Source organism: Eulemur rufifrons, chromosome 18 (assembly GCF_041146395.1).
Source record: "Eulemur rufifrons isolate Redbay chromosome 18, OSU_ERuf_1, whole genome shotgun sequence".
In the NCBI taxonomy this organism is placed as follows: domain Eukaryota; kingdom Metazoa; phylum Chordata; class Mammalia; order Primates; family Lemuridae; genus Eulemur; species Eulemur rufifrons.
In genome coordinates, this window is record NC_091000.1 from 63785229 (window position 1) to 63806098 (window position 20870).

The 20870-nt window shown below is 34.5% G+C and overlaps 1 protein-coding gene across 3 annotated transcripts in view; it reads left to right on the forward strand.

The window, feature by feature from the left end:
• BLOC1S5 (biogenesis of lysosomal organelles complex 1 subunit 5) overlaps nt 1–13822 on the forward strand; it is a 40268-nt gene extending 26446 nt beyond the window's left edge. The window contains exons 4-6 of one of the 3 annotated variants that reach the window (XR_011236046.1): nt 3668–3726; nt 11916–12395; nt 13519–13562. Coding sequence is in view for 2 of the 3 variants with exons in the window: in XM_069493193.1 (XP_069349294.1) it covers nt 3668–3726; nt 11916–12049; nt 13519–13678 (353 nt within the window). In the remaining variant the exon portion in view is untranslated. Of the gene's footprint in view, nt 1–3667; nt 3727–11915 lie in introns of all 3 variants that reach the window. The other 2 variants (XM_069493193.1, XM_069493194.1) reach the window with 2 other exon arrangements.
• Nucleotides 13823–20870: the final 7048 nt, after the last annotated feature.

Genomic DNA, 20870 nt, shown 5'->3' on the forward strand with positions numbered 1-20870 from the left:
CTGTTCCAAAGGTCTATATCTCTGTTCTTGTGCCGCTACCATGCAGTTTCAGTTACTATAGACTTGTAGTACAGCTTGAAGTCTGGTAGACTGATACCTCCCAGTTTGTTCTTTTTGCTTAAGATCGCTTTGGCTATATGAGGTCTTTTCTGGTTCCATACAAAGCGTAGAATTATTTTTTCTAGATCTGTAAAGAATGATGATGGTACTTTGATAGGGATTGCATCAATTCTGTAGATCACTTTAGGTAGTATGGACATTTTAACAATGTTGATTCTGCCAATCCATGAGCAAGGTGAATTTTTCTATCTGTTTACAACTTCTACAATTTCTTTTCTCAGTGTTTCATAGTTCTCCCTGTATATGTCTCTCACCTCTTTCGTTAAATATATTCCTAGATATTTAATTTTCTTTGAGGCTATTATAAAAGGTACTGTGTTTTGATTTGAATTTTGGCTTGACTGTTATTGGTATATATGAATGCCTTTGATTTGTGTGTATTGATTTTATATCCTGAGACTTTACTGAATTCATTTATCAGTTCCAGGAGTCTCTTGGTTTGAATCCTTGGGGTTTTCTAGATATAATACCATATCATCAGCAAAGAGTGAGAGTTTGATCTCACATTTGGTAAATTCTTTTTTTTTTTTTTTTTTTTGAGACAGAGTCTCACTCTGTTGCCCAGGCTAGAGTGAGTGCCGTGGCATCAGCCTGGCTCACAGCAACCTCAAACTCCTGAGCTCAAGCAATCCTCCTGTCTCAGCCTCCCGAGTAGCTGGGACTACAGGCATGCACCACCATGCCCGGCTAATTTTTTTCTATATATATTTTTAGCTGTCCATATAATTTCTTTCTATTTTTAGTAGAGATGGGGTCTCGCTCTTGCTCAGGCTGGTCTCGAACTCCTGAGCTCAAACGATCCACCCACCTCGGCCTCCCAGAGTGCTAGGATTACAGGCGTGAGCCACCGCGCCCGGCCTGGTAAATTCTTAACTTTAAATCAGTATAGTCTCCTAAAACACTGAGACAACAGAGGAAATTGCTTCATACTGAACTAGGTATAACCAATAAGTGGTATGGATATGATAGGAAGGTTCAAAGAAATGGGCCTTTTCCTCTTGGTCTCATTGATTGTTTACAAAGGGAATGTTTGGTATAGTCAGGCGATTTTCTCAGATTTTAGAAAAGCAGATTTCATAAATTCAGAAAGTAAACCTTTTCTATTGTGTGGCTGAAGGGTTAAAAAGTGAGTTATTTCATAGAGACTGAAATTTTAAAAATGGATGTTCCGTCTAAACATAAACACAATGCTGACGTGGAACAAAAGTGTGCCTTTGTCAAATGTGTTCTAGTTAAATTTTTAAAGGATGTAACAAGTGACAAAATAAGTGACATAATCCTGTAACTCTTCTTTTAGATTAAGCACAGAGTGATCTGAGAATGATGAAGCACCTAAAGACTACAAAATGGATTTTTAACTTATGTTCACAGAGCCCGGGGAGGGGGAGGGGAACTGACCCAGGAAACGATAACACCACTGCTTGGGAAAGGTGATGTAATATTAATATGCCACCAAAAGAAGGCAGATCTAATCAAATCCTATTTTGTTTTGTTGTAATCTTTTCTTTTAGAAAAAACAATGATTAGGAACCTAATTTTCAATACTTAAATATTATCTTTGATATAACTAAAATTAATGGTTACGGATAAAAATAATACTTTTTGAAAACAAAATCCTTCTTTTTTAGCATATTCCCACAGGGAGAGGCCTAACATTTTTCTGAAAAAGAAATCACAGTCCCTGCCCTGTTGTGGAACTTGTGACCTAGTTGGGTCCGGATTGGGGTGGGGTAGGAAGGCGTAATTGTAAAACAATTAGACAAACCTCCAGTTAAGCGAATGCAAGATAAAGTGGTAGGATATACACATACCTGATGAAGGAATTTCAAATAAGGGAAAATCCGTATAGGGAAAGTACTAATCTGGGAGGGCTTTATGAAGGTAGTAAAACCTTGAACTGAGCTTTTGAAATAAAACATTTTAAGTAGAGGAAAGAAGTGAGGAAAGCACTTTCAGTAGGGATAGTACAGTAAATAGAATCATAGTAACAGTGACTATTTGCTTACTATGTGTGAAGAACTACTCTAAATGGTTTTTATTATTAATATTTAAATTTTTACTTTTAAGCATACTATCTACTGTGTTATCTCATTTAGTTTTTATGTCAATTCTGAAGTCCTGTTGTTAGTTTTTATACTCATTTTTATGTTTATTTTTTTTTGAGACAAGGACTCACTCTGTCACCCAGACTGGAGTGCAGTGGTGCTATCATAGCTCACTGCAGCCTCAAATTCCTGGGCTCAAGGGAGCCTCCCATCTCAGCCTCCCAAACAGCTATAGGCATGCACCACCATGCCCAGTTAATTTCTTTTTATTTTTTGTAGAGACGAGGTCTCTCTATATTGTCCAAGCTGATCTCAAACTCCGGGGCTCAAGCAATCCTCCTATCTTGGCCTCCCAAATTGCTAGGATTACAGGCATGAGCCACTATGCCCAGCCTGTTATGCTCCATTTACAAATAAGAAACTAAGGTACTGAGAGGTTAGGAGTAGCAACTAGAACAGTGCCTCACTCATAGCAAATGCTCAACAACTACTTGACGAATGAATGAGTGGTAGTCATGCCCAAGATCAGTCACACGACTAAGTGCTCAAGCCTAGATTTGACTAAGGCTGACTCTTAACCTAGACACTAAATGTCTTTATTTGGATGAGGTGAGAACATTTATGAACAAAAATAAAACATTGGATAGATGACAAAGTTTGAACAACTGAAGAATTAAAACTAGTTTCATCGATGAAATTATAAAAGAGACAATAGAGTATTGAAGGTAAGAACCTTGTCTTTAGAGTCAGAAAGATCTGATTTGAAATCCATTTTCTTGTACTTAGTAGTTCTGTGACCTCTGTGAGTAACAACTTCACTTCTCTGTGCCTCAGTTTTGTCATCTGTACAGTGGAATAGTAATCATTTCTTAGTAGAAATGTGGGATTAAGAGGGGAGTAAAACATGTGAAGTTATCAGCACAGGTCTTGGCACATAGTAAATATTAATGCTATTACTAGCAGTTTGGGTTCTTAAGAAAGGAAAATGACTTAATGGAAATGGTCCAGAGAAATTTAAATTTTGCAGCAGCACCCAGAAGGAATTAGAAGACAAGAGATCAAAGGCCAGAAGAATAGTAGTTGTTGAAGCAATCTAGACATCAAGTATTACCTGCAAGAGAGTAGTAGTATGAATGAGAAAGCAGGGAGTCGGGGGTTAATGACTCAGAGAGACAATGTAAAGGCATAATCACAATATAATAATAAATTTATCGGGCATTTCATATCTTTTTAGAGAACTCTGAGGTGATTGTTGACAACCTGTCATTGGAGTTAATACTTAAATGCCCTTTGGCTTGCAGCTCAAAGCCTAAGAATTATGGTTGTGATATATTGAATATAGTGGCAAAACTTACTTGTCCCTTTTGGCTGCCCCACCACCACCACCAAAATAATATTAGTTTTTTGAGATGTAAAACAATCCAGGTATTCTCTACACCCCAGGTAAGTCTGTCCTCGAACAAGGGCTGCTGATTGAAAACCCATTGTCTGTTTTATTTCAGTGCAAGCAGCTAATGATTCAGTCTGTAGACTACAACAGAGGGAGCAGGAACGAAAAAAGGTAAAAAATAGATCATTTAGATAATGGGGTATATAACTCCTGCATGTTTATTATCATTATATGATATTATTAGCAAGTACTTTTAATCAGAAAATTCTCTGAATGTATTTTCTTTTATGCAATGAATTATAAAGATTCAAAAATGGCTAATTCATTGAAGATGTGCTGAGGAGGTGTGGTTACATGGTCACTCCATCAATATTTTTATACTTGAAATTGCATAACTCTTTTTTCCTTTTCAACATTTCCATCATTTCCATGAAAGTAGTATTTGTCTCATGGAGGAGAAAGAAAATAAGAAAATAGGGACTTTTACATGTATCAATAAATACCCACCAGATTGGAAATATAAACCTTAACTTTGAGCCTGAAATATTGAGTGTATTATCTGTGTTTCTTCTTGAAAAGGAAGCATTCATGACTGTGGGTGGGTTATTTAATAAGTAGTCATAGGAGTATGTGAATCGCTTGCTGGGCAGTGCTTTGCTTATTGGAATTATATCTTAATTGAATTCAGATGTGGAAAAACAGCATAAGAATTTAAGTTCCTGTGATAATTTGGTGTTTTCACTTACAATTTTCATGAAGTATTTTTTGTAACTTATTCATTGCTCTAAACTAACAACGATACATACATCTTACATTTATTAAGAAATGTTGAAAATACTAAGTCACTCTGAAAATAATGCCCTTTTGCATGTGTATGTATTGACAAATGTTACTGTCTCCATTTCTCTGGAATGTATTGTGGTTAATCCACAATAATAGTTTAATGTGTCACTGTATAAAAATATAACGGAATGAACCTTCCCAGAGTTTCAGTATCTACACCCTCTGCTCAACTCTAGATGTTGATATAAAGTTTGAAAATTCAGCAGTTTGATGGTTTAAGCTTTTCTGAAAGGACTTGACATTTAAGACAGGTGGGAAGTCTGCCGAAGGGTAGTCGCAGGATCCAGCAGGTCAGGTCAGGAAGCAGGAGCATTGCTGAGCGCAGGGATGGAACGGCGAGGCAGAGCCAGGATCAGGAAGGTTTGTGTCGGGACATGGTGCTTGCACAGTGTGCGGAGAGTGCTGGAAGGGCAGGCAGGTGTGTGGGCATAAGTGGGCCACGCTGGGCTAGACAACAGATTTTTTTTTTTTTTTTAATCCTTTACTTTGCTAGGTACCACTAGAGATGATAGATTTTAATTAGTTAAGTTTAAGGCATTTCCAGGCCAGGCGCGGTGGCTCACGCCTGTAATCCTAGCACTCTGGGAGGCTGAGGCGGGTGGATCGCTTGAGGTCAGGAGTTCGAGACCAGCCTGAGCAAGAGCGAGACCCTGTCTCTACTAAAAATAGAAAGAAATTATCTGGCCAACTAAAAATATATATATAGAAAAAATTAGCCAGGCATGGTGGTGCATGCCTGTAGTCCTAGCTACTCAGGAGGCTGAGGCAGGAGGATCGCTTAAGCTGAGGAGTTTGAGGTTACTGTGAGCTAGGCTGACTCCACGGCACTCACTCTAGCCTGGGCAACAGAGCGAGATTCTGTCTTTAAAAAAAAAAAGTTTAAGGCATTTCCTACACTCAAGGAGCTAGAAGTCTAGGAGTCCCAACCACTAACACAAATATAATGTCGGATAAAGTAAGAGCTGTGATCAAGTTACAGAGAACTTTGTGAGATCTTGACAAAGGAGTAATTTCTTAGGAAGATGGTGGCATTCAAGCCTGACCTTGATTGGTAAGTAAGAATTCAATTGCTAGAAGATAGGAAGAAAAATATTGTAGGGTAAGGACTACAGTGAAAGCAAAGGCAAAAGATGTGAAAAGTCAGTAGTCTCGTGGAGCTGGTGTGTAGAGCATCTAAATGGATATTTTTGGAGATGATTGTGGAGGATGTTGAATGCTACATTAAACAGTTTGTTGTTGGGGGCACCAGGAGCATTCGCTTTTGAGAGGCAGAATAACTATCTGATAGAACACCGGATGTACGTTAATACATGCAATTCTCTTGGCTTTCAAAATAAAAGTTAAGAAGTATTCCATTGCTGCACGTTGCCTCTCTGACATGTTGCTTCATAGTTTAAGCAAATACAGGTGAGTATGCACTCACACGTTAATTGTTCTGTCTTTCTAATACATTGTCAAAGCAGTTATAATTCTGATAAATGATAATTCTTGTTATTCTTGAGAGAATGGACCTAAAATTAAATGATAATTGGAATAGTTTCTCTTGTCACTGAGCACTATTTTCACATGTAGTATATTAGCCATATGTATAATAGGAAATTGACCAGATTGGGTAAAAAAAAAGAAAATACCTGGTTTCTTCTGTTTCTAGTGGTTGGTTCCCTTTATTAATTAGCTGTATGCCTTTGGACAAATGCGTGAGCCTCAAGCTCCTCATCTACAAAATAAATACCTATTCTTTTACCTGATAGATTGATGGAGTAAATTGCATTATAAAATTATTGTGAAATGGCTTTGCAAATTGTTTATCACTACCCCAATGTGAGACAATAATTTTTCCCCTGCCAGCTGTTGAAGAGGCAGGCAGTGACCACATGAATAAGAGTCCTGCTGTAGTCTGTTAGAGTTGGTGAAGCACTTGAGAAACCTTCCCATTCATGATTTTCTAAATTAAAAGGTATTGTGCCGTGGTTTAAAAAAAAAAAAAAAAAATGGCCTCAAGAAATAAGAATATTTTAGTCTGAAGTACATTTCTTATAGGTATTATGTCTTAGAGTGTTATTAAACTAATTTTTATGGAATACATATTAAAAGTTAGTATTTTAGAATATACAAGAATTGGTTTGGAGTCTATGAGACTTACATGTGTAAGTCTCCCTGACTTTCTTTTCTCAAGATAATTTAATAAAAGTAACCAGCTTAAAGTCTTAAACAAATGTATTTCTCAGAGAAAAGTAAAAATTCTTTACATTCTTACCAGAATAAACTTTTAATCTTAAGTCTTTATTTCTTTTCTTTCTTTCTTTCTTTTTTTTAACAGCTTACCTAATTAGCAGAACATTTGAAGTACAGATCTTTAAAGTTTTTCTTTTTTCTTTTTTTTTACTGCCATGTCTAGCTTTTTCTGAAACTTTGACATGGTAGAGATTTTAGACTACATATATATAATTTGTAAAGGTAAAGTTTAATTTTTCATTTAGCAAATATATATTAATACAAAGCAAACTGACCTCTCACTGCATTTTACAACCTAATGTTAATTGTTGCCTTTGGTTATACTGTTGGCTACATTTTGTATATTCGAATGGCTCTCAAAACAAAGAAGGATGGGAGTAGTAATGTAATAAAATAGACTATTATCATTAATCATTAATTCTTTCATGTCAAGACAATTTGTGGAATTCTGTAGGAAGTAAATTGATAAACGTCATTCATCTAAATCACATTTCCCACAATTGATATCTAAAAGTACATTCAGAAGAACAATAAATGCACATTCCCCAGTTATTTGACATGTCTTGAAAACTACCACTAATATAAAGTTGCATTTTGGGCGCTAGCTATAAGAATAGTGAAATGAAATACAATTGGCTTATAAAATTCACTGGCTCTCAAAAGTATGCCATCAACGAAGATGAGATGGTTAATAATATCTGTCAATTTAAATATAGACTCATGCACAAGTGTCAACTTTTGAACCCCTGTTTAACAGACTAGAGACAGTAATGAAGTAAATATGAGTGCTTTTGATTCGTCTTGTCTACAAATATTTATTACATTTAGTTTTCTTCCTTTATGATTTTTTTCATGAGGGCAATGGGATCATGTGGTTTATACATTGTTCTTGATAGAGTTTGAAAATGTAGAATAACATATCAGTACATATTCTACTTAAAATAATTTTTACAGTTGTTATACTGACATTGCTTGCCAAAGTAAATATAATAGTTTTTCCTATGTCTGCATAAGGCATATGTAAAATTAATGGCACATATATTACTGACAGATGTTCCAAAAGACCTTTTAGACATGGATTATTCAAAAATTTTCCTTAGACCAGGGTTTTTCAACCTCAGCACTATTGACATTTTGGACCCAGTAATTCCTTGTCGTGGGGACTATCCTGTGCATTGTAGGATAGATACAGCAGCATCTTAGGCTCTATCCACTAGTTGCCAGTAGCACCTCCCTCTCCAACCCATGTTATAATGACCAGAAACCTCCTGCGGGGGGAGACGGGTGTCAAAATCATGCCCCCTCCCAGATGAAAATCACTGACTTAGACTAATATATGCAAAAATGTGGTCTTATTATATATTCCAGAGTTCATTTATAGACCTTGTTCTAGACATAATTCAGCTTCAGGATTGGTTTCTATTTAAATTTCTCTCTAATGGAAGATATATATATATGTCTCAGGTTATTATTACTATTACTTTCTCTGTTGTAACTTATTCTATACATTTTACTAAGTATAAAGAGACAGCATTGTTACAGCCAACTACTTTTGGTGCACAGTTGTAACTCATTACTAAACTTTCTCTTCATTTTCTTTTAAAGTTGGCATTTTCTGAGTTTTTCCTGAAAACAAATGTGTGCATTTATTTAAGAATGCAAGTGATTTCATTTAAGAAGAACCCTCTGAAATTTGATTTAAAAATTTTTTTATTATAATAAAATATATATAACATAAAATTTACCTTCTTAACCATTTTTAAATGTATATTCACTGGCGTTAAGTACATTCACATTTTTGTACAACCATCATCCATCTTCAGAACTCTTTCATCTTGTATAATAAAACTGAAACCCTGTACCCAATAAACAGTTACTCCCCATTCCCTTCTCTCCCCACTCCTGGCAACCACCCTTCTACTTCCTGTCTCTATGAATTTGGCTACTCTGTGTACTACATAGAGTGCTCTACTACAATGTGTCACATAAGTGGACTCATACACTATTTGTCTTTTTGTTGCTGGCTTATTTCTTCAATATACTGTCCTCAGCATTCATCCATGTGTGGCATATGTCAGAGTTTCCTCCCTTTTTAAGGCTGAATAATATTCCATTTTATGTGTATACCACATTTTGTGTATCCATTCCTCTGTGAACACTTGGGTTACTTCCACCTTTTGGCTATTGTGAATAACACTGCTATGAACATGGGTGTACAAATATCTATTCAGTTTCCTGCTTTTAATTCTTTTGGGTATATACCCAGTAATGGAATTACTGGATCATACGGTAATTCTATGTTTAATTTTTTTAGGAACCACCACTGTTGTTCCATATAGCCAGATTTGCAACAAAGCCAAGGTTTTTATCTTCTTTAAGCATAGTGCTTTTATTATTTTAACTACTTTGGATGAAAATCTTAAAAAATATAATCCATACTTTTATTTTTTTAATTTATTAAATGGTACAGGTTAACTTTCTGTAAGAATTAGACATTATTAGCACCACGCTCTAAGCAACTGAGCTAACCGGCCATGGTAGAATTATACATTATTGAGAATATCAAATTTTATATTGAGAGAGAGAGAGAGAGATTGTTTGTGTGTCTATTCCAAACGCCCTCAGATACTATGTATTTTTGTATCTTTCTATCTCCTCCTTTGCTGTAAGGCTGATGCCTGTCATTTCTTCTCCAGTTCTTTATCAGCCTTTTCTTCTTTTAATTTGTTATTTTTAATATTGTGTAGTCATAGAAACCAGTTAACTAAACTGGTTAAAGTTGTGTGTAATGTAGGTCAAATAAGTTCAGAATCAGAAGAACTTTTCATAAATACTATGCAATGCTTGTAAATGGACTTTGTAGTATCACTTTTTTTGATGGCTTAAAGTTCTTACCACATAGTTTTTAACTAAGTTTCAGGTAGATGTTATTTCCAGGTAGCTGAGTTTTATTTATCTATGAATACTACAGTATTGTCAACGCATGAATGTGTAAGCAGCCTCCCCCTCCTTCTTTCTTTCCTATTAATAATTGTTGTGAAGAATACAAGAATGCATAGCAATTATTATTATGAAAGGTGGGAGACTAAGAAAAGATAAAGTGGGATGATTTTGAGGGTATCTTGATAAGGCAAGACTAGATTTTCATCTGGCTTGGGGAGTTATCAGCTTTCATCTTATTTTCACCTGGACTATGAAGCCAATGGTTAATAGTGGGCACATCAAGGAGGAATGAATTGAATATACAAATGGGAGGCAAAGCCTATTGCTTTTATTTGAGTTGTCTGTATTGTTTGAATTATTACAGGAATCTGTTGCTAAAATTAAAGAACAAAAACTGAAATGGCAGGAGGAAAAAATATAGAGGGATCTGCCTTCGAGATACCTTGCTTATGATTTGTATAATAATTTTTACTTTTTATTAAGGACCTCAGGCAGAGCTAAGAAATTGACATGTATTACCTCTCATCTTCTTTAAAAAAATGAATAAATAACATCTGAGCATGTGTGTTTAGTTTTCTTTGTGTTTATTAAAAATAAAGCTAAAGCAAGATACAGTTTTGATCAAGTTTATTTGCATTTTTTTCTCTTTTTTAGTCTGACTGTGGCTTTTTCTCTTAGACTATTGACAATTTTTACAAAAGTTCCATCAAGAGTTTAAGAAACTCTTCATGCATCTTTTGGAGTATTACAATTCATAACGCTGAAAAGTTGAAAAGTAATGTGTTGAATTTTGTTTAACCTATTTCCCAGATTTACTGGATGAACAAACTCCTCCCTAACCTTCTCCCCCTACCATTGTAATACCTATTCAGATCCCAAGTATCTGGGGGACAGATTTTATGAGAATATTTGACTGTAACTCAAGCTTCAGATTGACTTCAGCAACTTTTCAGTTGAAAAGTCTTGGTGCTGAGGAACTTCCCATCAGCTTGGCAGAAAAGCTTTTGTAAGAGCTTGTTTTTGTTTTGTAAAAGAGACTTGTAACTACATATGTAAAACTTCCTCTGGAAAGATCTAATTTGCACTCTGACAGAAAAGGCCTAGGTGGAGTTGTTAGAGGCAAGTTCCAATCTACAACCCAGCTATTAGGGTGAGTGACCAAGGAGAATAAAGAAGTGCCCTTAAGGCTGAATTTCTTTGTAAAATGAGAATAACATAATCTTATAAAGAAGGGTTCTTAGAAGTAGATAAGCTATGCAAAACAAATAGCATAAATAGGCATTTCCTAGGTACTTGGAGCTTGTTGGTTTATCCACCCCTTCATCCTGCTTGTCATCATGACCCAGATGAGAGAGAAAATAGCACAGCAAGGACATCATGGATCACCTGAAAACACGGTTACCATCTTTTTCCTAGCATATGAGTTACCCGTATCTGCGTATATTGGGTGTCCCTTTCTCATTAGACCTCTGGAATTAATACAGTAGAATTAGAAATGACTTTGGGTGCTTTGTAGGTTTTTATGGTTTGCATCTGTCACAGTTTTTGTTTGTTTGTTTAGTAGGACTCAGTCTGTATCAAAACTTAACTGCTAAAGGCATGCATGTAGAATAGTTGAAGTAGAGATATAAAGTTTTTTTTTTTCATACTCTTTTTCTATTTAGCTCTTTGTTGTACATGTTCAAAGTTAATAGAAATTATACTTTGGGGAGAAAACTAAATGTATGCCTTTTTTATTGGTACAGTGTTTCATCTGTATTATGGTGATGTTGATAAGAAAAAATCTTTTCATCCTTATATGGAAATATTAAGGAACATCTCAAGAAGAACTTAGATATTTGACACAGGTATTTTAGGTGTTCGTTTGCTTCAAGGATTAGATCTGAATCAGAGATTTCTTGAGTTCTCGTCTGGTGACTAATAATCCATGATTTTTTTAATGTATCTAAAAATATATCCTGTAAGATAGGCATTTTAATTTCTTATAATAATCATTCTTTTAGCATATATTCCTTAAAATTGATTTAAAAATCTGTAATTAAAGGGAATTTGCGGAGAAATAGAGGTATAAAAGTTACTTGGATTGTGTTTGATTTTTGTCATTTAAAGATACTAGACACTTTTGAAATTTCAGAAATGTGAGTATCCTTGTTCAATTGTAGTAAAAGAAGCCTTAGATGTTTCTAGTATGTCATATTCTTGTTGGACGTTAAAACTATAATGCAGTTTTATCATTGTGTCTTACCAGCTGATTGTTATAGGAACCAAATCTCAAGAGATAAAGTTATGAAATAATTGTCTGGAAAATCCCATGTGACTTTCAAATTTTCTTTTCTCAGATTCATAATGACCATTTAATAGCTAGTGAGAAACAGCATGTACTCCAGTGGGAGGATTTCATGAAGGAACAACCCACCAGAAGGGCGGAAGTGGATGAAGAGCACAGAAAAGCCATGGAGAGGCTTAAAGAACAGTACGCTGAGATGGAGAAGGACCTAGCGAAATTTTCAGCCTTTTAAGAATTTGAACCACAACCATGACAAACTAATGAGAAAACATTTGCCTCCTCCCTAAAAAATATTCCCACCAAACCATTTAGCCTCTGCTTTAATCTTATTATATTCAATGGCACTCATATCGGAAGAAAGAAACTTCTGCTGGAGTTCTGATTAAATGTTTAATAGAAGAAGAGTGCTACATCTTTCCAGTTTTAAGTGCCTATATATGATTATTTGAATGGGGAGGTGTAAGAGGAAATGGGATAAATATACTTTTTATTAACCAGGATTGATCTTTTCCATTGCTTAGCTCAGAGAACTGTAAGTATAGATTTTAGAGAGAAAGATAATTTAATTCTTTGTTATACAGGGTTAATATTAGTGTATTACTGTGGCTGTAGGCAGGTATAAAAGCCGCCTGTCATAGCCTCCTTGGCTACTGGCAGAATGTGTAAAGTGTTATTGCATGAGTAATGTAGACAAAAAACAGTTGTCCTTGGAGCAGAAATCACATTTAAGAGAGGTGAAAGTGAAAACATTGTCTCTACTATGGCCAAGATGGCCATTTTGATCTTTGAATTGCCTCTTGTGGGAGGTTGCAGATGATTTTGCAGGGCATCGTAATGCCGTGTGCTGCACTGGATGACAAGACAATGCGTGAAGTTTTGTGGCCTTCCAGCCCTTAACGTTTTCAGCTTTTAAAACATGTTTAGAAAGAAAAGCTTACCAAAAACATATTTGGACTTTTCATTTTTCCAAGAACTGTAATCTTGCCCATAGTATTTACCTCATTTTTGTGTCTGTTTTGCTGTGAGTAAGCTTTATAAGATAAATAATGTCTATACATGTTTCAACTGTTTAATTAGTAATCAACAAAATCTTGCCAGGGAGTCCCTCTGGAAACATATAAGATTCTGGCTCTGAGTGAACCAGAAGTGTTTGCCCACATGGCAAATGATCCATGTTAAATGTAAATCCTTTTTAGTGTTAATGTCTGTTCTCATAAGCAGGTATATTATGATGAAACGTGTACCGATTCTGTCATCACTGTGATCTTTAAAAATCTGCATTTAGTAATCTAATTGAAGAACTAAGTTGATTTTTTTTATTTGCCATAAACCAAGCAAAAGTAAATGCAATAATTTCAAGAGATTTATGGTAAGAGAATTTGAGGTATGGATAAATCTTTCAAGTATTTTTTATTGCTCCTTAGTAAAGAAAGGCACAGGAAAGAAAATATCCAACTCTCTTGTGTTATCTCAGTGTTGCAACTGCAGAAAATTGACAATGCTTGCCTGTGTAAATTTATGGCTTATTGTCAAAGCTTCATTCTTGGCTGCATGTTGAAAATGTGATTAAAGTTAATAGAGGAGATGAAATAAGTATTTGAGATTTCTTTCAGTAACATTGAACTTCTGCCAACTTTCTCTGTCCGCTACTGTAGGCTTGACAGGCTCATCAATCATCCACTGGTACCTGGACTAGAAAGAGCACTTGCTGACACCAAGGCATGTTGGAATTTTCTTAATTCTCTTTCAGTGGATGGAAAAACAAATACTTCCAAAAATATCCCACACATGAAAAGGGAAGGGAACCCTAAATGAAAATTCCCTTTGTACCATAGACACTTTTTGAAGTGCAATTAATTGCCAACACACCATTGAACAGATGTTGTAACCAAGAAATCAAGTTTGTGTGTGGCGGGGTGGGGGTGGGGGGGAATAAGCTCTTAACTGTGGCTACCCAACTTGTGCAGCGGGTTTTCTGATAGTTTTTGTTCATCTCATGTGAGTAATAAATACTTTACCTTACAAGTTTGTGTATATAAGTATATAAGGGACTTCCTAAACCAAAATGAATTGATGGGCTTTTTGAGCAATAAACATTAAGATACTCAATCCTTTCTTTGTAACTTGGTTGGCTATTCAATATAGCTTCTAAAAGAGTCTGTTTATTTACCTTCCTTTTGATAGTTTTAGTAGTGAATACTTTTGCTTCTATTTCCCAGTTTCCTAATCATTTTGGATATGTGTTTTATTACTATATAAAAGTTAATTTTAATAATTACATAATTTGCAACATTTCTGCTATGTTTGTGCTGTTGAGCAGAGATACTATGGGTTCTATGTAGCTCACAGGATTGTTGTAATCAAATGAAATTTTTTGTAATTTTAAAACACTGGCAATATTTAAGTTCTAAATATTTTCTATTTTTCATTGTGATTTCTTTTTTGACTTATATATGTGTGAGGGGTTTTTTTTTTTTTTCCGTTTCCTAGCATGCAGATTTTTAAATTCTGCATTTGATTCCTGCTTGAATTGAATTGTGGTCAGAGAAAAGGTACATATGAGACTGATCTGTTGAGATTTGCTTTATGACCTATTAATAGAATATCAATTGTTGTAAATGTTTCATGAGTGCTTGACAAGTATGTATACTTTTTAGTTATTGGGTGTCCAATTAATAACCAAAGTTATTAATGGTGTCATTCAAATTCTTTCTCTTTTACTGTTCTTTTTTTTCTTCTACTTGATCTCTCAGATTCTGAGCTGTATTAAAATTTCCTGTTCTAGTGGATTTGGTAATTTCTCCCTATAATTCTGTCAATTTTTGTTTTATATATTTTGAAGTTTTATTAGGTACATACAAGTTTAGAATTATCTTCCAAGTTTAGAATTGAATCTGATACTCATATTTCTGTTTCTAGTAATGTTTGTATTTCTTTTTTAAAAAATTTCAAAATGTTTAAGGGGGTAAAAAATGTTTTTGATACATGGATATCTTTTATAATGCTTAAGCTGAGGCTTTTAGTGTAGCCATCACCTGAATAGTGTTAACTGTACCTAATAGGTAGCTTTTTACTCCTCCCCTCCTTCCCCTACCCCTTCTTGATTTCTGGTGACCTTTACATCTCTTTGTGCCTATGTGTGCCCATTGATTAGCTCCCAGTTATTAGTGAGTACATGTGGTGTTTGTTTTTCCATTCCTGAGGTACTGGTCTGCAGTTCCATCCAAGTTGCTGCAAAAGACATTCTTTTTTATGGCTGAATAGTACTCCACAGTATGTATTCACCACATTTTCTTAATCCACTCATGAACTGATGGGCACATGGGTTGATTCCACATCTTTGCAGTTGTGAATTGTGCTGCAATAAGCATTTGAGTGCGGGTGCTTTTTGATACAATGACTTCTTTTCCTTTGGGTAGGTACCCAGTAGTGGGATTACTAGATTGAATGGTAAGTCTACATTGATTTCTTTGAGGAATCTCCATATTGTTTTCCATAGAGGTTGTACTAATTTGTAGTCCCACCAACAGTGTATAAGCGTTCTTTTCACTCTGTGTCCACATCAGTATCTATTGTTTTTGGCTTTTTAATAATGGCCATTCTAACAGGAGTAAGAAAATACCTCATTGTGGTTTTAATTTTCATTTCCCTGATGATTAGTGATGTTGCACAATTCTTCATATGCTTTTTGGCCATTTGTCTATCTTCTTTTGAAAAAAATCTGTTTATTTTATGTTGCTTTAAAATTGATGGGTTTTTTAATATATGTATATATTTATGTAGGCCACACCAGCTTGTAAGATTTGTATGGTATATTTTTTTTATCCTTTTGTTAGACCTTTCTGTTATGTTTGAGATATGCCTCTTAAAGATTGTAACGAGATTTTTTTATCTGATTATTTTTTAACTAGAGAGTTTAATCATTTACATTTGTCAAAATTACTAATATTAGGGTTTATTCATACCATCTTATTTTGTGCTTTTTGTTCCACCTTTTCTGTTTCTTCTGCCCTTGTTTTCTTGCCTTTATTTTGATTGAGTTTTGTTTTGCTTTTCCATCTACTTCTACTAGTTTAAAAGTTAGAGTCAATTTCTATCTTTTAGTGTTTATTAGGAAGTTTAACTTGCATAGTTAACAAAATCTAGAGTTAATATCATTACTGTCTTCTTAAACATCAGAGACTTTTGAGCAAAGTCTGATTTCTTCTCCTTAACTTGGAAATTACTATCTGGAATTTCAGTTCTATTTTGGTTTAACTCCAAAAGTAGTTATTTTGTACAGTCAATGTTTGTTTAGATTTACCTAGAAGTTTACCATTTTCTTATCCTTGAAAGTTTGCTGAGTATATAATTCTAGGTTGGCAGTTACTCTCAGTATTTAATATTCTTCCACGTCCTTTTGCTTCCTTTGTTGTTTCTGAAAGAATGATGATAGTACAATCTGATCAGTACTCCTTTGTAGTTAATCTGTCTTCTCTCTCAGTCATGTTTAAGATCTTTATCTTTGGTGTTCTGCAATCAGATTTTGCTATATTACAATGTGTTTAGCTGTTCATTCTTTTCATTATCCTGTTGGGATTCATTTGAGCTTCCTGAGAATTAGTACCTTTAAGGAATTCTGAAAAAATTTCAGCTTTTATCTCTTTGAATATCGTATCTTCCCCATTCTCTCTATTCTCTCCTTCAGGAAATCAAATTAGACTTATATTTTACCGTCTCCCTCTCTTCTCCATATCTTTTAATCTTTGTTTCATATTTTCCATCTCTTTGTCTCTATGTATTCTGGATACTGTCTAAATCTGCTTTATTATCTATTTCATTAATTCTGTCTTTGTCCCCAACCCATTTAACCCAACTATTGAGTTATTAATTACAGTTATTATATATTTTTCATTTCCAGAAGTGCTGTTTGGTTCTGTCTCAAACTTTCCTGGTCATTTAGAGTAGTCCCATTATCCTCTCTTTTCCTTTTCTTTAAACATATTATTTTATATGTGGTAATTTCAATATTTTTCTTTTTTGTGGATCTGAATCTACAGTTTGTTGTTTATGCTGAAACCACAAGACTATGGTGACTTGTTTTCTTATGTAATCAGTGTTTTCTAATGTGATCAGTGATTTTTCTTATTGTGAGTTCATATTCCTCTGAACTTTATTTTTGGAAATTTTTTTATTTAAAGTCTATTCCTGCAGGGAAGATTTTTTTTTTTCCTACCACGAATTTGTTTCTTGAAAGACTACAAACCCTGAACTACTTCAAAATCAGCTTTTGCTTTTGGGTTCCCTGCCTCTCCCTCTCCTGCTCCCTAGTGCTTGCACGTGTGTGTGTGCATGTATACACACACTCATGAAGTGTGAATTTCAGCACCAAACACATGTGGTTCTTGGGCTGTGATGAGGCATTCCCAGAGGAGACTTTTTTCCTGCCTTTATAGCTCTACTTGGAATAAAGAAGAAGGATAAGTTTAGGTGTTTTCCTAGTTCACCTACTGAAGCGGTGCCCTCTGGGGATTTACTAGACCTAGTGCTCATCTAGCTCAGTGCCTGTTACAGACTAAATTGTGTCCCCCAAATTCATACGCTGAAGCCCTAACCCAAATGTGACTGTATGTGGAGATAGGAGCTGTAAGGAGGTAATTAACACTAAATGAAGTCATAGGGTGGAGTCCTAATCTGATAGGACTAGTGTCCTTAGAAGAAGAGAAAGAGACACCAGAGCTCACTCTCTCTTTCTGTGCACACAGAGAAAAAGTCATATGAGGCCACAGCAAGAAGACAACCACCTCAAAACAGGAAGAGGGGACTCACCAGGAACCACTTTTTTCAGCATCATGATCTTAGACATCTTGCCTCCAGATCTATAAGAAAATAAATTTCTGTTGTTTAAGCCACCCAGCCTGTGGTATTTTGTTCTGGCAGCTGGAGAAGACTGAGACTGTCATGGCTTTGATTCCTATCCTTCAGGTGGGCATGTCTCCTTACACTGGGGCCTTTCTGGGCTCCAGGAATGAGAACGCGTTAGGACAATTACCAGTTCCAGAGCTAAATTGCCCTGCAGAATTTCACCATCTCCTGAACTGCCTTCAGTTATTTTCATTAATTTGCCATGAATTCAGCCATGAATAAAAATAAAGTTTAGATATTTTTTTCTAGCATTTTTGGTGTTCAGTAGCAAGAGAGATTCCTAGCTACATATAGAAATATAGACAAGTATATGGTGATTTTATTTAATAAAAATGTCTCCAAAAAAGAACATGTCCATATTCTAGTATAGAAGATGATACCTTTTTTCAATTATTGTACCAAATATTTTCTATTAGATTATTTATTATCCATGAACTAATAAAATTGTTTCTATTACTTCTATTGGATTATTTTTTTTTTTTTTTTTACTATTCATGAGCTAAGGAAGGCAAATAAGAATTGAGTAGTCTTGTTCTGAACCTGCGTAACTCTTATCTGAATATTTAGTTTTGGATTTTTTTTTTTTTAGGACACTATTGTGGTTTGTGAAAATGTCTCAGGCTACTGAGACATGTAGATATAGGGGTGAAATCTGTGTTACTTAACCCATTAGTGCCATGAAAATCATAAGGAGTCACAAATGCCTCCAAGATGTATAGTGAATTCTCTTCTTTGCTCCTGTAATACATTGGCTTTCTATCTGAACATTTCCATTTACTGTTTCAACAGTTTCCTAATGTACATGTGTTTAGATGTCTTGGGTTCTGGTTTCTATTGCAAATTAAAAGGTACAGGGTTTTATTGCCTTGGAATTTAGTGTAATGACTGCCTTTCCTGATATTGTACCGTGGAGGCTCTTTTTTGCCATTTGGGGCTGTAAGTCTATATCTCAGGATGAAAAATACCACAAAAATATTTTAAACATTAATTCAGTCAGAATATTTGAAGCTTCCATTGTAGAAGATATATTTCCTAGTAGTTCATTCTTAGTCTTTCATAAAGGTTTTATAATTATTTCATTTTCAACTCCAATAAAATGAATATTAATATTTTATTGGTATAATTCAAGTTCATACAATAAATGGAGAAGGGAAGTCAGTCACATCACTTACTGCCTGCTCTTCCTCATTCTGCTCATTTTTGAATTTTAACTGCTGAAAACAGTACTTTCTTGGGAATGGTCTGGCAAGAACAGTAAAATAGTATTGCTTCTGATATTTCCATGTTTATGTTTCATAAGCCCCAAGGTTCAAATTATCTTTGAAAAAATAGTGAAGTAAAATCAATTTAGGGTAAGTTAACACAATACTCATATTTGTATAACATAGCTTACAGTGTACTTATAAGTGCCTTATATGTAATTTAATCTTATTTCATTCTTACAATTAAAAAATACCCATTTTGTTCTTTTAAAGAAAGAACAAAACAGCAAAATATAGGGAATATAATGTTTTGCCTACCTGATGTTGACTTAGCAGCAACACATCAGATAGACTAAATAACACTTTGTGGTTTTTTAAAAATTCCATAAGTGAAAATCCATAGTAAAGATAGATCCAAAAATTTTTCTGTATAATTACATATATTTGTAAAAAATTTCATGTACTACAAATGTTAATAAGTCAACATGTAAAATTCTGCTATTAAATATTCTAAATTATTAAAGCTATTTACTGTTGTTCTACCATTCACTAAGTGGTCAGGCTGTGCCACAAGATAGAATATAACATGAGGTGATGGTTTTGTCGATTAGCCTGATCACTACACATCCATCACTCCACAGTGTGTACATGTATCAGTATATCACATTGTACCCCATAAACATATACAATTATTATTTGTCAGTTAAAAAATTAAGGGATATAAGTGTGGCCAAGGCTAAAGGGCAGATAAGTGCCACCCCAAGAAGAGACCAGTGCATGATTCAAGGTCACCTAGAGCAGGCAACACCAGGCTCAAATGGTGCAGCATTTACTGGCAGCCAAGAGAGGAGAGTGTGCACAAGCCCTTAGCAATGCATTGGTTCCCCATGGCCAGCGGATCCACTCTGCAGCCAATATGTTGCAGTACATTATTTTTTAAAAAATTGAATGAGGATAGGTACATGCCATCATTCCTTGGAGTAATGGTTTTCCCCCTTAAATTTAAAATAAGAAAAATTTGGTTGAGACCAGGCAGGCCTGAAAAGTTAGCCTCTGGGGAAAATATCATCATCATTGTGCCTGTGAAATTTGTCTATAAGATAAATCAATGTTTGATTTTGTTAAGCTAGATTGTGCTTAAAAGTTTCTCTGCATAGATCTGATTCTTAACTTTGAAATTGCCCATATTGCTAACATTACAGTTCTTCAGCGGAAATATTTTGTAAATGTCAGGATTTAATATAATACTTTCCTGTAAAATAGAATTTGTAGGGAATTTGAAAAGAAAGCCACAAGTTAATTCACTTTTTTTAAAAAACTTCATGTCATCTGAAATGCTTAAGCAGCTGTTTTAGAAATGTGTGTTTTTAAAGAAAATAGTTCATAAAATTACAGTAAGATCATTGTCACGAAATAAAAATCTCATATGATCAATTATATATCATATAAATCTATTTTTAAAATTATATACATCAAATAATTTATTAAAATGGAAAAAAACAATATGTATTTTTATTAAGGAAAATTTTGACACTGAAGAATCTGTCCTTCACTTAAAATCTGAAATTTATAGCTAAACACCAGCAGATGTCACTGTGATAACAGATTTTTTTTTTTTTTTTTCCGCCTCTAAACAGTTTTTTGTAGATAAATGCATACCATCTATGGACAGAGATGTGTAAGAAATAATAAATTTAAAGTATATAACTGAATAAAAATACCAAAATGTAGGAAAGCATGTACGGTATTCCTGGTTGGTTAGGAGTGCTTATGAGAATTGCATTTTTCCTAATTTTATTCATGTCTTAAACATATAAATTCTTTCATTATGTAATTGATGTGGGAGTTTTATTAGCAATAAAAGTACAGTAAAAAAATTTCCCAGTAATTTTTTTGACTTT